Source organism: Chiloscyllium plagiosum, unplaced genomic scaffold (genome assembly GCF_037043375.1).
Source record: "Chiloscyllium plagiosum isolate Xiang-an unplaced genomic scaffold, Cpla_swu_hap1 HiC_scaffold_39, whole genome shotgun sequence".
NCBI lineage: Eukaryota > Metazoa > Chordata > Chondrichthyes > Orectolobiformes > Hemiscylliidae > Chiloscyllium > Chiloscyllium plagiosum.
In genome coordinates this window covers 21,625,998-21,643,164 of record NW_028270177.1, presented here as the reverse complement: position 1 = coordinate 21,643,164, position 17,167 = coordinate 21,625,998, and the positions used below count along the sequence as shown (strand labels likewise).

Sequence of the window (17,167 nt, the reverse complement as noted above, 5' to 3'; positions counted from 1 at the left end):
GACCTTAGTTAAAGCAGCTCTGTTCCCTCTGCCCTGAATTCTCACTTTGCTCTAATTTCCAGTTACTCATTGTTTCAATCTCACAAACAAAATCTCCCTCCTTCTGACTGAGCACTTTGAATGCGTCCTTATATAGGTAACTCTAATGAATCACTTGTTTTTCCCGAATGACCTGCCACAGTTTTTTGATAAATAACTATCAGATAACTATCAGCTAGTTTAATTAGCCTGTTAAACTAGGCTATTTTAACTCTTTTAAAGACTATTGTATCTAGGTCCGATTCTAACATTTACTCTTGACTTAAACTTGTAAGATTTACCAGTTGAATTCTCACTTTGTCCCAAATTTCCAGTTATTCACTCCGATGAGGTCTCCTTCACTCTGACTATGCATATGTAAATTGCAAAAGTAGTTATAACATAAGAACATAGGAACTAGGAGCAGGAGTATGCCATCCGGCCCTTTCAGCCTGCTCTGCCATTCAATAAGATCATGGCTGGTCTTTTCGTGGCCTCAGCTCCATTTTCCACCCTCTCACTCTAACCCTCAATTCCTTTACTATTCAAGCATAGGAAGTACAAGATTAAGAATATTATGCAACATCATCTCAAGTTTCAAAATGAATAGTCAGTTTATGATTTTCAATCCTGAATTATGATATTGAAAAAAATTCATTGAACAAAATTTCCTTTTCCATATTAGGTACTAACTTCCTGTTCAGTTGTTATCAGCTTGAGGGACATTTCTTCCCTTAATTTGCTTTCCAAGGAGTCCTTTTCTTTACAGATGGTAATGTAGCACTCCTGCACTCCAGACATCTCATTGTTCAGTTGTTCCAGGTGATTACTAGTGCATAAAAAAGATATAGAATAGAAAAAGAATGTGTCCAAAAAATATAAAATTCAATCATATTCAACTGTTGGATAAACAAGATATCATTTCATCAGTAATATAACTAGCCATCAGTGTTTATTATATCATGCATGAACATTCATATTTGCTCATTTGAATATATTATTTGTCTGTTTCTCTGCTTTTCCATGTGCTTGTTAAATTGAATTCTGAGCAGCAAATTAAAAAGTGCAGCATAGTGATTTCAGTACTCCTAATTGGGTGGCATGTGAGTTTGTAAAAACATAAAAATCAGGGAACAATACATGTCCTTTTGATCACTGAGCCCTTTGATTTCTTGGTTAAAATCATTTTATAAAGTACATTTCCCTATATTGAGAATACATGAAGTATTTTCTGCGAAATCAACCTATGCAACTAAAATGTTACTGTAGCTATGTTAGTAAAATCTACTATTCAACATTGTTCACTTTCATTAACAGATATTTGATCAAGTCTGAATTCAAATTAGAAATATCTCTGTAAAGTCTTTGCCTATCACACACTCACTTTACTTGCATGATCTGCTGTTTATAGAACTGAGTCAGCTGTGTTTTCTCCAATTCATGCTGTTCCTGCAACTCCTGCTGAAGTCGACATTTGGAATCCTCATGATGTTGCTGATGAATTCGCTCACATCTGCAATGGTATATCAAACAAAGAAAAATGCAAAGTAATTCTTTGTCCCGCTTATAAAACAAAGATTTTAATGCATTTAACTCTTGCACAAATTATCTTGAGCTTTTTTAACTGATTTGAAGTTCAATAAGTATGAGAGCCTGAATCAACAAATATTTTTGCATCGTTGACTGATGCCTACTTTATTCAACTAATGGCTATACACTGTACCTGTCAAGTGCCTCTTGCTTATCCTTGTCAAAGTCTTGAATCATCTGCCGCATCTCATTGTACAACTCCTGGTTTGCTTCTTTAAATTGCTTCTCACTATGAATTAGTTTTTCAATCTGCTGCTGTTTATCCTACAGAAGTAAACAGGTATTTGTTTTAAAGAAGGATTAAATCAAGAAATGCAATCGTTTATTGTGTATCCATTAAAAATTTACACTGAGCTGCAATTAAATTTTTACCTCAGTTTCTTTGCGTAGAGCCTGGGTCTCACATCGCAACTTTTCAACTTCTTCTTGAAGAGCCTTTCCAAAGGTGGATGAGCAGGATCCTACCGCTTCTAGCTGCTTTTCCAAAGTGCTGGCTCGGACCTGAATGCGTACAATTAAGTTCCGTTATATAGCTTTGAGTATTCTAAAAGCAACTGGTTTGGTGAATACCAAATGAAAAATAAAGACTTAATCTACTTATTTCACAGACATGCTTCCATTCTACATTTCATCAACAATAGCTAGCTGATGTCACACAATCATAAGACAAAAAGAGACTGATTGAACTTCTGCTAATGGAAACATTCCACACCGCCAAAACAAATATGAAGCTAAAAATTATAGAAAAGAAAACCCGAAATTCAAGAATGATTGACAGCAAAATTAAGAAAAGCAATTCAAAATAATCAGGAATCAATTTTTTTAAATGAAAAGCACACAAAGTACAAATAGCTATCCCTTTCTCTTAGATTGGGATCAAGAATGACTTTGCTTGTGGAGTACTGAGATGGCATTTAAGTCCAATGCATAATCTGCAGTCTCTGCCACAAGTGGTGGTGGTGCCTCGAGGGTCAGGTAGATGAGTTGTTACAAGATTTGTGTGCTCTCTCCAATGTCTTAACTTCACTTGCGTTGACAAAGACCCTGGTGCATCCAGAATGAGCCTGCTCCATCTTGATCAGTTATAAGTCGGGGACTCCCAGCTGTCAGAAAGGATGTTTGACTTCTTCGGAAATTCTTTGAGGACATTTCTAAAGTATTTCTATCATCTGCACAGCAGTCTCCTGCCACACCCAACATACTTCTAAACGTAAAAGAAAATGGATGCAGGTTTGCTCGATGAGCTGGAAGGTTCGGTTTCAGACGTTTCGTCACCATACTAGGTAACATCAGTGAGCTTCCAGATAAAGCACTGGTGATATGGCCTGCTTTTTATTTATGTGTTTAGGTTTCCTTGGGTTGGTGATGTTATTCCATGTGGTGATGTCATGTCCTTTTTTTTCAGGGGTGGTAAATGGGATCCACAACACCCACAAACAAAGCTGAATTAGAACATTATTTCCATGAGCCACCACACACTGCAGCACAGAGGAGCTACGAAGAGCAGAGGAAAATCACTTATACAATGTATTCAAAAAGAATGGGTGCCCAAAGAACACAGTTCACCGATTTCTCAGCAACAAACCTAAACAAGCAGACAAAACACGTCCAGAAACCCTAGCCACGCTCCCCTACATCAAAGACATCTCAGAAATGAATGCCAGACTACTCAGACCTCTTGGCATCATGGTAGCCCACAAACCCAACAACACAATAAAACAGCAGCTAATGAACTTGAAGGACCCTATACAGCCAACAAGCAAAACTAATGTAGTTTACACAAAATACCTTGCAAGAACTGTAACAAATACTACATTGGACAAACAGGCAGAAAACTAGCCACCAGAATAAATGACTGATGATGTTATCTAGTATGGTGACAAAACTGAACCTGAACCTTTCTGAAACTGAACCTTCCAGCTCAGTGAGCAAACCTACATCCAGAACCTCAACCTGAGCTACAAATCTTCTCAAAACCTGGTAAAAGAAAATCCCAAAGCACTAAAAATGTATTCAATTGGATAGCAAAGTTAGGAAGACCTTTCTAAAAGGTGTAGAGAAAATTGGAATGCAGGATTTAAAGAGGGACTCGCAGAGTGTAGGACCATGATGCTGACAATGTCAACACGAAGGAGATGTTCAGAATAGCATTCCTGGACAGGACAAAGTGTTCAAGGAAATTGCAGTGTCAGAGGTACAAGCTGATTTGTGCACAGTTATTTTAAATTTACTACAATGGAGAATCAACAGCCATGTGACAATAAAAATGATCAAGATTAATATTAGATAGAAATGGGCAAAACAGTTTGAATAATTTGAAATTCATAAAGGATGAAGACTGCAGTTAACAAGGAGTCTCAATGTGTTAAAATTTTGCAAGCACTGGGTATCTGAACATGGTCCGTATACTGCCTATTGTGAACAGACAAATTTCACTATAATGCGTATTAGTGATACAATTAATTGTAGGGTCCTGGGGAGTACTGCCGAACAAAGAGACCTAGGGATGAAGGTGCAGAATTTTGATTCTGTTAATGAAACAACAGTGATACACCAAGGTCATTACGGTGAGTGGCTTGGAGGTGAACATGCAGGTGGTGGCGTTCCCATATAGTTGCTACTCCCATCCTTCCAGATGGTAATGGCTATGAGTTTAGATGGTGCTTTTTAAGAAGCTTTGATGAATTTTTGCAATGCATCTTAAAGATGGCACATTGCTGCTGAATGTTGGTGAAGCATTCAATTGATGTTTCTGGATGTGGTGCCAATCAAATGGGCTACTTAGTTCTGGATAGTGTCAAGCTTGAGTGTTGGAGCTGCACCCATTCAGGTAACCGTTGTTTAGTCGCACAGGTCATGCTTCCACAAATCAAAACAATGAGAAACGTCAAATGTGAATCTAAGATTGGTCAGCACCTGCTGTATAATCTAGAAAATGAATGAATCTTAAATTACCTCGAAGAATATCTATAGGGCTCATGATGTAGCTCATGTAAATACACTAGCAAGCATATATGTAGGACCCAGTCCTCTGAAAACAGGATGAACGAATCCAGGCATTAGACATTTTGTTTAAGTTGAAACTTAAACCAGACTCCTTGAAAAATTCAATGCTAAATGTGACTAAGAGACTAAATCCATCGAGGACATCTATTTGCTTCAAAGTACAATTGTTGAAATATTATAAGACATGCCAGACTACTCCGACCTCATGGCATCATGGTAGCCCACAAACCCATCAATACACTAAAACAGCAGCTAATGAACTTGAAGGATCCTATATAGCCAACAAGCAAAACTAATGTCATTTACACAAAATACCTTGCAAGAACTGTAACAAACACTACATTGGACAAACAGGCAGAAACTAGTTGACACAGTATGGTAATATCTTTATAATGTCCAGTGGACTGAAGCATTAAATTTTGCTCATAATGGTGTTAGAAGTAGATCACTTAAACTACATGCATAAGCATTCATTTTTAATACTTTTTTTAAAATCAAATATTACATGTTGAGAAAAGAAGCAATCATACAACCAACCTCATGGCTTCTTGCCATTTTTTCAGCATTTTGTAACTGCTCCTTAATCTCAGTTATTTGCTTTTGACTTTCTTTACTTTCATGCTGAAGCTGAGTCACTTGATGACGTTTTGTTCTGAGGCTGCTGAGCGATCGCTCCAGTTCAGACTTCAGTTCCATTATTATCTCATCCTTAGACATCTTAGCTGAGCCATCTTGCTGTATTGAGCTTATAGAAGCAGATAAAAAAGGGTAAATTTAAAAAAAACACACTTGAGTATCTTGCTTAGCCTTGCCCAAAACTTTTATAGTTGAAGACTTGTACCTTTGTTTTATTATTTATCTCAGTCTTGATTGAAACTATTTACATAATGGTTATTGGAATGCAGGTCACCCACAATAAAATAGGTCTGTTTTAAACATGCTGATTCTCACTTTTGCAAGTTAATAGCAAGGACTGCCCATTAATGACTTACTGTCACACATTCTGTTTAGTGCAAGCCTGAACAGAAAGGGTAAGGTGTAAAATTTGACAGTTCTTATAAACAAGAATGAGGACTGTGATATGCATGTTTGATACTTCCAATGCTGTCAACACTCCAAAACTCTGTTGACTACTTTATTTTATAGTTATTTTATAACTACCACATCCAGCCAAGGCTAAATATAGTGACAATTGGCTGTATACCTCAGTAGAAGACCCAAGTTTGAGAGAAGTCGGCACCCTCTTAAACAAGGAGATGGATTCTCGTGCAGCTGGTTCTATAACAGTCAGTGTAAGAGAAGCCAAATAGGATGAAGAGTGGACTATGGGGCAAGGGGAGAGTGTATACTCGAAGATTGTCTGACATTTTCCTGAGCTTTAGTGGGGAGGAAGAGATCCATTCGGGGATCAGGGGACTCTCAACACAATTCTGCAAAGGCACTGGAACCAGAAAGCCATGACAGCTGATGCTAGAGTTGAGCTTCAGCGAACTGGAAATAGTGCCATAAAAACTCGATGATCTCACAAGAGTTGTCAATGTCAGTGAAAACATCTGCAAATGCTACATTCTTCCAAGTGTGCAACAGGCCTTCAAATATTAAAAACCATGAGTTACACCCTATATTCATAGCTTTATTTCTTAGAGATGTTGCAAGCTTATACTACACTGCGCAACTTTCACACATTGCCATATTTAACCATGACAGCGATGACATCCAAATAAATGGACTGCACAATGCTTACAGATAAAGAATTCTCTCTCACAAGGAAATATGGCAAATAACAAGCAGCAGCAGAATCTCATCAACAAGACAGAAGTGTGGATTACCCCAGAGAGAAGGGTTTATTTTAAACCATCACTGGAATAACACTATGGAGGCAGTGCCAAACAAAAAGGAAGGAGGAAGCATTGCAACCAAAGGTATTAACATTTTTTACACTAATTGTTTTTCTTACATCCTACTTCTTTTATTATTTTGGAAAAAATGATTTGTTCGTTGGATGTGTCTGCCATTTATAATCCACCCCCCCAAGTGCTTTTGAGAAGTTGACGATGGACTACTTTGAGAAAAAACAACAGTTCATATTGTTTAGATGCAGTGCTGATCATTAGAGAGTTCCCAAAGTTTAATACAGTATTCATAAGGGATATATACCACACATCCAAATCAAAATAACATTATTTGGATGGAAATTTGAGAGTAGGGAGTTTCATGTGCTGGCATGTCCTTCTAGATGCCACTGTTGAAAAAGCTTTGGCAAATTGTTGTAGCGCATTTTGTGGGCGTTACACATTATAACCACATTACTCAACTAGAATAAGTGTAATGTTGAAGGTGATGGATTAAATGCCTATCAAGTGAACTGGATAATGTAGTGTTGTTGGAATTCTCATCCAGTCAAATGGACAGCACAGCAGTACACTCATGATGTGTATTTTGTAGGTTGTGAAAAAACATTTAGAAAATCACTTGCTGCAGAATACCCAGCATTTTGTCCAGTCGTGTAACAGGCTAGTGACGGCATCCAGGATGCTGCTTGCATGGGCGATTCATGGTTTATAATTCAGTTTGTATATTAAGCATAGATGGTTAGATTCTTGTTGGAGCTGGTCATTCATGCCATAGAAATGCTAAACAATGTTATTTGCCATGTATCAGCCCAGACCTGTAAGTTGTCCATATGAATTTCATTAATGGAGCATTTCACTGATTGTAAAGGTGACAACACGACGACTGTAAAATACAAGTTAAAATGCCAAACTAAATTACTGATGAATGCATCTCCAAAATAGTAGACAGCTAAGTTCAGTAATCATCACATCATTTATATAAATCCGTAAGTAAAAAAAACTAAGCATTTTGCAAGATACCACCTAGAAACAGATTTAAAAGATGAAAGACTGCAACTAGCACTTAACAATTCCATGACTGCACATTAATTTCAGAATCTACCTTTGGAACCTGGGAGCTTTCCATTTCCCATTCTTAATACCAAGATCCATGTAGGAATCTGATAACGGAAGTTCTAATTCTTCTACCATGTCTTTAGTAAGAACATTAATCTTCACAGCGGATTCATAAAAAGTAATCTGTTCCTTCAAGTCAGCCAGTTCTTCCTGAAAAAAAATGAAAATAAAAGTTATGATTTCAATTCACGCAAATTTGAGGGACAAAACTCTCACTTCGCTTTCAAAGGTATAACTTGGGTACAATGGAAGGACACAAGTCCAAAAGTAGGGAAAAGCAAACAGCTAATTAAATTTGGCAAGTTTCAACACAAGAACATAAACATCTCAAAATAGTAAAAATTACTTCTGGAGAAGAGATTTGCAAAAGATTCCTGTAAACAAGAATAGTGTGTTCCTGTCAAAGTAGAGTCCAGTGAGCTCTTCAATTAAATGCACTTTATTTCTTTGAATGAACTTGAACAACAATTGGGATACTAGTTTTTAAAATGTTGTTCCTTTCCTTATGTTTCAGGAAGTATAACACATTTCCTCAAAATCATTTCAAGTGCTCTTGACTTCTTCCTTCTTCTTGAAATTTCATTCTATTTGAAATCTATTCTATCCATGTAAATACAAGAGCAGATCAGAGGTTAGGTATCCTACAATGAAAACTCAACTCTTCATTTCCCAAAGGCCCATCTTCTACAAGTCACAAGATTGATATGTAATGGAGTACTTTCCACTTGCCTTGACCAATGCAGCTCCAATAATGCTCAGAAGGTTTGACACCTTCCAGGACAAAACAGCTCACTTGATTGGCACCACTCAACACTTTCACTCCCTACATCACCGGTGCACAGTAGCACTGTAGAAATTCACCAAAATTCTTAGATTGCACTTTCCAAACCCATGAGCCATCACTATCTAGAAGTACATTGACTGTAGATACTATATCCTGCAATTTTCTCTCCAAGCTGTACACCATCCTGGTTTGGAAATACATCATCAATCCTTTATTGTCACGGTGTCAAAATCCTGGAAGTCCCTCAGTAATGGCATTGTGGTGTAACTATATCAAATGACCTAACAATTCAAAAAGACACGCCGCATTTTTTTTAAGTTAATTAGGGATCGGCAAGAAATGGCGACTCAGCCAGCAACACCCACATCCCACAAACAAATATAAAAATAAAATGATAACCTGTAAAGCCTTGTTCATGCTATCACTGATGTTCTTGGCAGACTGAACTTGCTGAACTTGAATCCGAAGCTGAGTGATCTCCTGCACTGAACCTGGAACATATGTGCAACATAGCTTACAGTGCTGGAATTTAACATTAAAGGAGTATTAACCCAATCATGAGTTGAAGACTGTGTTCTACAAGATTATAGGTCCACTTGTGAGCATTGGCACTTTGCAAGGCTTAAGAAAGAAACAGCAGTACATGTGACACTATTACAGTGTCCCTATAAAGCATGGTGACTGGAAATTGTGACATAGTTATAGATGAGAAGAACGATCAAAAATTGTGGTTGACAAAAAAATAAATTCATTCACAAAAAAACATTACACTGCAGCTTTAATGTTGCATTTAATTATGTTGTTTAGTAGGTTCCCAACCTGTTTGCAATAAATCTCTGCACTGCTGTTGACTTGCTCCTAAACTTCTAGTCAGTCCATTAATTATTTCTGCCTTCTCCAACTTAGCTTCTTCTTGTTGCCTTTCCAACTGTTTAACTTGTTTCTGAAGTTGCTTACAAATCTCTTGCTGATGGAAAAGAGAATAAAGAAAAAAGAAAAAGAAAAAAAAAAAATCAAAACCAAGTTTGAGCATCATTTAGCATCTTGAACTTAGTAGCTGACTCTCACAACACAGGTGACGGAGAACAGTGCACACAAAATACACTTTTCAAGTATTTTTTCTAAATACTATGGTATTTAGCAGGATTTGTACAAACATCTCATTATGTTTCAGTTAACGTAATTTAGGCTTAATGTCCTTTTTATTGTGTCCCAGAACTTATGTTTAAAAACATTTGTTTTTATTGCTCTATCCAATTGTATGTATATATTATTTGAAAGAATACATTTTCAAGCAGACAATTATTTTTATCAGGCAAACTTGTACAATAATTGCAGCACAGCAGTACAAAACTTCACAATCAAATGGGCGAAATTCTAACCTGCTCTTCCAATGCAATGCTTGTTGCATCAAGTGTCTGCTGCATGACCAAGCTTGATTCCTCATGTTTCTGTTTAAGAGCACAAATGACAGCTTCATGCTGCTCTTTGGCACGACTGAGAGATTCTGAGCGACACAGCTCAGACAGCTGTAGTTGCATACTTTCCATGGCTGCTTCAGCAATCTTCTGGTTCTTCAACGCCTGCAGTGAAATCCCAGGAACATGTATAATTAAGCAGAATATAAAATAATGATTCAGATTTAAAAGCACCAAGCTAAATTCCATCAGGACAATACAAGCAGGGGATTTTATGCATTGCTCTTGTTACTCCAGAATAGTATGGATCTGCTCCTCTAAGGAAGTACAAACTTAACTATTCTTCCAATCCCAAAGAGGATATAGCCAGTTAAAATCTGATTCAAATCTTCTAGCAAGGATGCTCAACCATGGTCACTGTCAAAACAGATGCTTGAGTGTTCATTTGACTTATGAAGGAACTGATTTAATGGCATAAAATATATCAAATTTGAATGAGAACAAGTCACAGGAAACCAAATTAAGAGCTTATGCCCTTCCAGGTAACAGTCCCAAAAACGATTGCTTCGCATGCAGTAGTGCATTTATTTTCCTCCAAAAATGTTAGTAGCAGTAAATATTTACAAGCTTACAAAATATATCAACTATATAATTGTAAACAGAATGGAACGGTGAGTTAAAAGATTTTCAGTTCTAAAATCTTAAATTTAGCTCAGTCCTGTTGGGTGCCCCACAGTTATATAATGGGCCAATGCAGAATGTGGTTCACATATCTCAATCTAATTTCTTGCATGAATAGGGACATACCATAAAAATTGCCCTATCTTTTGCAATTTCACTCAAAGATCTGAAAATATAATTGGCAATTAAAGCACATAAATGACTGTCTTACTGGTGCAATAAGGCTGGTAGCTCGAGGTCGAGCTGTGGCAGAAAATGGGACAAAGTAGAGGAGACTTTCCTTGGAATCTAGTAACAAATTCCACACTAATGTTGGATGCCAGAAATGAAAATGTTCCACCTCCCAGCACTGACCATCATCATCCAACAGAATTAAACAAAGGAAAGTTAAATCTTGAGAACACGACACAATAATGCTGAGGACCGTGAACAAAGACAAAACAAAAAAAAGTGACCATATACATTCAGCCTTAAATATGATTAATTGGCCTGGATTTTGCCATTATTCCTCAAAAACTGATAGCAATTGCTGTATCCACACACATGGCAAGTGCAGAAATCCTGAAGTTGCTGCCAGTAATATCATGCTTCTCCACAAACTGTGCAGTTCAACTCCATGAGGTACACAATCAATTGTGACAAGAATCAATAACACCCTCTCTTTTCACATCTGAATATCTGTTAAAATCGCTGACAATCTTTTTGAAAGACATGTACCTGGCTTTCTATTACCATCCAGTCTACTAAACAACTGTTCCAGCCCTGTGAAACCAATCCTTTGCAAAAGAATGTCAATTATTTTCATCATGCAGTTTAAAAAAAACATGCAATTAAAAAAAATAACATTTTTTCAAGCTTGATTTTAAATGTCATGTGCATGCTCTAACCATTATTTTGTTCCATAAAATAATTATTAGAAAAGTAAAAATCAGTCTGTTAATAATTAGTCTGACATATGTGAGACTACTTCAAAGCTATTGACTGCTTAAGCAAATTGACAACATCACTTTTTGGGTGCCTGTGGTACTCTGAAAAATTTTGGTTTGCATGTCCAGAAATTCTTCAAGGCAACAAGACAGATGGATTAAGATGGTTAAGGCGGCATTATAGGACACTTGCCTTTACTGGTAAAGACATTAAATACAAGAATAGGGACCTTAAGAGAGATCTGTACAAAGCATGAGTTAGGCCACAGCTGGAATACAGTTTGCAGTATAGTTGCTACACTATAGGAAAAATGTGATTGGACTAGAGAAAGTGTAGAGGTGATTCACCAGGATGTTGCTGGGCTAGACCATTCCAGATTTGAAGAGACTAGATAGACGGGTGGGTGGGACACACATACACACCTGATTGAGCACAAAACTATGAGGTATGTAGAGAGTACATAGGAAAAAACATGTCTCCTTAATAGATGGATGAATACTTCGAGGCATGGATTTAAGGTAAAGTGGCTGCTGGGATCTGGAACTCGCTACTGGAAAGGATGGTAGAGGCAGGAATTAAATTAAGCCATAATGCAGACATCAAATCAGGTTAACTAAGCAGTGATTGAATGTTCACATTTTGCCAATTTTACACTTCTTCAAAACGGAATTAAAGCAAGTTTTGATATGTAAAGAACATTTCTTTCATCAATTTACAAAATGTGAACATTCATTCACTGCTTAGATTTAAGTCGCATTTAGATGACCACTTGAAGCATCATAGGATACAATGCTATAGACCATATGCTGGAAAATTGGACCAGAGTAGGCAGGTGCTTGGTGATCGTCACAGCCACAATGGGCAGATGGACCTCTTTCCATGCTGTAAAACTCTGACTCTAGTTTCTGGGCATAAAGATTAAAATACAAGAGCCAAAGTCTTGTGTTAAATTACTTGACAAGAGTCCCACTATCTTGAGCAAAGAAATGTTCTTTACATATCAAAATCTTGTTTTAATTCTTTTTCAAAGAAGTGTAAAATTGGCAAAATGTGAAATTCAATTACTGCTTGGTTAACCTGATTTGATGTCTGCATTAGGGCTTAATTTAGTTTATTGCAGTTAAACACAAGGATGTGCACAGAGTTGCAGATATCTAGAAAACAAATTCTTTATACTTGCCTCTTCCTCACTGGCACTCAAGTCTTGAACTCTGGATTCCAATGCTTTAATTTGGCCTTCCAGCTGAACTTCACGTTCTTTTGCGTCTTGAAGTAACTTCTGCAACTCCTGACAACTAATAACCACACCATCTTTTTCTCCTGTAAGACACCACAGTTTAGTGAAAAATGGTTTACTTCCTTTCCATTTACAACTTGTAGAACTTATAGCAAATTCACCTCAAATAGTAACATGGCAAACAGATTTGCAGTTAAACCCCAATGTTCAAGTACATAATCGATGCACTTCAGTGCCATATTGCGGAATTACATATTACATTACTGTGGCTGTTTTATGAATGGAATATTATACTGATGCTCTGCTTATTCTAGTGAAAAATAGCTTTCATATTCAACGTCAAACGTTTCTTCCTTAGTCCTGGCCAACACTTACACCTCAACCAATACCACCAAAGAACAACATTGCCTAATACAAATCATGTTTATGAAACCTTAAAATGTGGCAGGTGTATTTGCCTATACGTCCAAAGCAACAGTGTTAATACTTCACATGCAATTAATCAACTGCAAATTTTTGGATGTCCTATACCTTGCACAATACATTTCATAGAAGTACTGTTCTGCTTGTGTCTCCACATAAAACAACGGACTGTTCATGGAATATTCTCTTCAACCACTTTAACCAGCCTGCACTTTTGCAGTAATATTATCAATTGATAATACCCAAAATCATTTAGCAGCTAGAAACATCAAACTCCATTTTAACTTCAGATACGTCATGTAAAGATTCTGTACTTCAAGATTAACACTATTTAGAGAATGTTACTAATTAAACAGGAATGCCTCTCATTTGAATGGAACAATAAAAGTCACACCTTACACCTCTTGAGATTTAAACACTGTTATATTACCTTTTGTCATTGCAAGCTGGTGGTTCAAATATCTGATCTCACGGGCAAACTCTTCCTGTTTGTGCTGCATTTCCTCTAATTGCCTTCCCCGTGCATTGTAAAGTATCTGTAACTGTGCAAACTGATGTGCCTCTGTAGAAGCTGTAGAACAAAAATAACATTCAATTAAAAAGGAGCAAGATAGAAAAGCAAAAGCTTTTTGCAAATTAATTTATTGTAAAAATACCTCAGATAAAACAATAGTAAAAGTGTCTTGACTAATAATGCAATATATTAATCATTTTTACAGCAAAGTTCACATTTATACTAAATGTTAGTTGCTATGCTGGCACAAATATTTGTAAGATCATTAGATGCACCTTAGCTGAGATCGCCAAAAACACCAGAAGGAATAGAACATGCATGAAAATAACAACCACCCAAGGAATCTAAGAGCGTAAACAAACACGAGATTTTATTACATAAGTAAAATATTGCAGAAGTAAAATACTACAGTTGCTAGAATGTTAGTTACAGATAGTTAAAAATTCTGTTCTAAAATTTGCAAATCTAAAATATTCATTACCCTAATTTAATATGGGTAATATTCCTATTAACATTGATAAATCTGGAAACTGTCAACAATGAAAAGCAAGTCAAGCTTGTCACAATGAAGCCTGTATGACAGATGGGAACCTACAACGACAGATTCTCATCAAGAGACTTTTAGGTGTAGTCAACAAATACACTCTTCAATAATTTGTTAGGAGTTCAGTAAATACATCAGCTTACCACAGAATATGTTCACACTTTAGTTGGAATACATTACTAATCCATTTAGTGCACTACTTGCAGGCAAGGCAGCAAGTGATGGACAGAGCAAAGTGATGGACGGAGCAAAGCAAGCTCACAACCAACTGATCAGATGTAAGCTCTGCAGTCCTGCTGCATCCAGTTGTGAATGGTGGTGGAGTTAGCCAGAAGTGCTGAGTGGATGACCTACCTCAGCCTCTTCTAGTGGTCCCCAGCATCACAGATGCCAGTCTTCAGCCAATTCTACTCACTTCATGTGATATCAAGAAACAGTTAGAGGCACTGGATGCTGCAAAGACTATGGGCCCTGACAATATTCCAGCAACAGTACTGAAGGTGCTCCAGAACTTGCCACAGACCTAGCCAAGTCATCACAACCCAATCTGGGAGGGAGGATTTTAGGAAGTATCGCATTTTCAAAAAAAAAAATTAACTTTAATTTTAGCTTCTATCCTAATACACTTAACAAAACTTTTTTTTTAGAAAAGGTGAAGGCCAAGTCCTTTAACCATCCTGATTTGCTGTGTGTGAAAACTTCAGTTGATTGATTGTCAACCTACTCACTGATGTCAGTACTGCTGAAAACCAAGACAAACACTTAGTACAAGGTTTAAGCTTCTTTTGAAAGCTGAAATTCCCTCTATAGATTACTAGATCTTTATTAGCAGACAGCGGTGTATACCCTTGCTTTATCGCTGACAAAATTCCATCTGACAACAAACAAAGTGATGTCTTTTGATGATGGTTGTAGGCTGTACTGTTAAATGTCCCAATCCACCAAAAAATATATTTTCAAAAGATCTTCACAAAGGCAGCTAAACAAATGGCTTTTGGCAATTTGGCAAATTGTTTTCTCCTGTTCCCTTCAAGTAGAGTCATAATTAATCAATAAATAAATATTTATCTGTCAACAGCTAAGCAGCTCTTCCCATCTTTTCCTGAAATCATTTGCAAAAACTGCACTGTCAACATTAGATAAACCCTTTAATCCAGGATAATATGTTAAGTGCAACAATAAATAAATTACAGAAAACATATGAAATCAGAAGTACCTGCTTACCTTCTCCACTATCCAAGAACTTGCTCTGCATTTGTTCAAAGGTGTTGTCTAAACCTTTTGCTTCGTCTGGGTTAAAAGCCATTTTAGATGGATGACCAGCAGGATAAGGGTTATACTTCACTTTGTACAGCTCCAAGGTTTCATTAGAAATATTTTCATTTGCAATAAAATGCTGTAGAAGGAAAACAGGGAAAATGATAGTGAAGTATATAACAATTTTCTGTTATAACTGCTCATACAAATACCAGTGGACAAATTTGACCACACTGTTCATTAAATAATAGGGTCCCCTACTTGAACAAAATTGAATTCAGGAAAAGTACTTAGAGAATGCCAGAAGTAACAACAGATGCTCAATTGGTTTGACTCAGAAGTCGTTCAACAAACAAAGAGTAACCGTAATTATATTAAAACCAAATGGATGACTTGCCATCCAAATTCCAAAGTAAAAAACTAGTTTGTAGGCACACATTGTTATTTCAGACTACATGTAGGGAGAGGATGAAACCAGCTTTACTCTTTTTCTTATGAGGCATTAGCAGTGGAGGTTTACTAGATTGGTACTTGTAACAAGCAGGATATATCATATAGGAAAGATTGGATAGACTTGACCTGTTTTCATAAGAATTCAGAAGAGTGATAGTGATTGGACTAAAATTTAAAAGACCCTGAAATTGTCTTGACAAAGTGAACAAGGAAAGAATATTTTTCTTATGGGTGAGTCAGAAATGATGACACTTAAAACTAAGGCTTGCCTTTTTAAGACAGAGATGAGGGAAACTTTATTTCAGCCTGAAGGTTGTTCAATTTTGGAATAATGCCTCAGAAGAGTCTGGAGGCAGGGCATTTAAATATTTTTAAAGGAGAAGTAGATAGATTCTTGGAAACGGAATTAAAAGGTAATTGAAATAGATGAGTATGTGGAATTGGAGCACGGTTACGACTCACTGGGACAGAGCCCAGCTATTCCGAGAGTCAAAGTTTTTATAAAGTATGCCAGGTTCCCTGATTTACTGGGCTTTTACACCAGTTGATAGAAAACATGGACCAAGTTTCTGTTTTGAACAAGAACTACTATTTATTACAAGTAATTAGAGTCCAGCTTAAAGATAAAATGGTTATAAACCGTCAGTATATAAATACTAATTAAAACCCTAATCTCCTTATAAAACAAACATGCACACAGACAAAAAAAAGCTTATATGACAGAGGGGAGAAACTGGAAAGACTGTTTTTGTTGCAAGGTTCTGTTACTGAGATTATTTATATGAATCCTCTGTTGGCCAGCACATTGCCTTAGTCATCTCTTCCCAAAGCTTCCGCTGGTTGCTAAGACACAAGGTGACTGGTTCACTTCTAAAAGTACCTGGCTTATGAGTGAAAAGTCTCAGATTATCTTTCCTGCAAAAGTTGTTATAAGCTTGTTTTCTTCAAGTTTAGTGTGTTTTGGATGCAACAAACAGAGAGCCCACGCCCTAGCTGGGGAAAAACTAAACACTTCTTTCTGTCTCTAACGTGATCACAGCTCCAAGCTGTTCAATTATCAGAGGACAAATCACACAGATGTTGGCAGGCAAAAGGACTCAGTCTAGTCCACGAATTAATTTCTCGTTGCTAATAAAAACTGCATCCCTTTGGCTCCAAATCATCTGCTTTTTCAGACAATTGTTCAGACAACCTACAATGGTTGTCAGGTTACTCACTTTCAGAACTAGTTTTAAAACAGCTCTCTCTCATTTCAGTCCACAATTTTCTCAACATCACAACATAGAAGACATGGTCCGTATAACATGGACAGACCAGACAAGATCTTATTGGATAGTAAAACAGGC

The 17,167-nt window shown here is 36.8% G+C and overlaps 1 protein-coding gene across 2 annotated transcripts in view; it reads right to left on the bottom strand.

Moving 5' to 3' along the window:
- Positions 1-17,167, bottom strand: part of cep152 (centrosomal protein 152) — an 85,985-nt gene that overhangs the window by 31,832 nt on the left and 36,986 nt on the right. The window contains exons 6-17 of one of the 2 annotated variants that reach the window (XM_087981405.1): positions 15,336-15,507; positions 13,484-13,624; positions 12,574-12,713; positions 9,750-9,950; positions 9,187-9,334; positions 8,767-8,858; positions 7,570-7,733; positions 5,152-5,359; positions 1,981-2,109; positions 1,742-1,872; positions 1,403-1,531; positions 712-847 (exon numbers count right to left, since the gene is read on the bottom strand). In XM_087981405.1, the coding sequence (XP_087837531.1) occupies positions 712-847; positions 1,403-1,531; positions 1,742-1,872; positions 1,981-2,109; positions 5,152-5,359; positions 7,570-7,733; positions 8,767-8,858; positions 9,187-9,334; positions 9,750-9,950; positions 12,574-12,713; positions 13,484-13,624; positions 15,336-15,507 (1,791 nt within the window). Of the gene's footprint in view, positions 1-711; positions 848-1,402; positions 1,532-1,741; positions 1,873-1,980; positions 2,110-5,151; positions 5,360-7,569; positions 7,734-8,766; positions 8,859-9,186; positions 9,335-9,749; positions 9,951-12,573; positions 12,714-13,483; positions 13,625-15,327; positions 15,508-17,167 lie in introns of those variants that run through there. The other variant, XM_087981406.1, reaches the window with a different exon arrangement.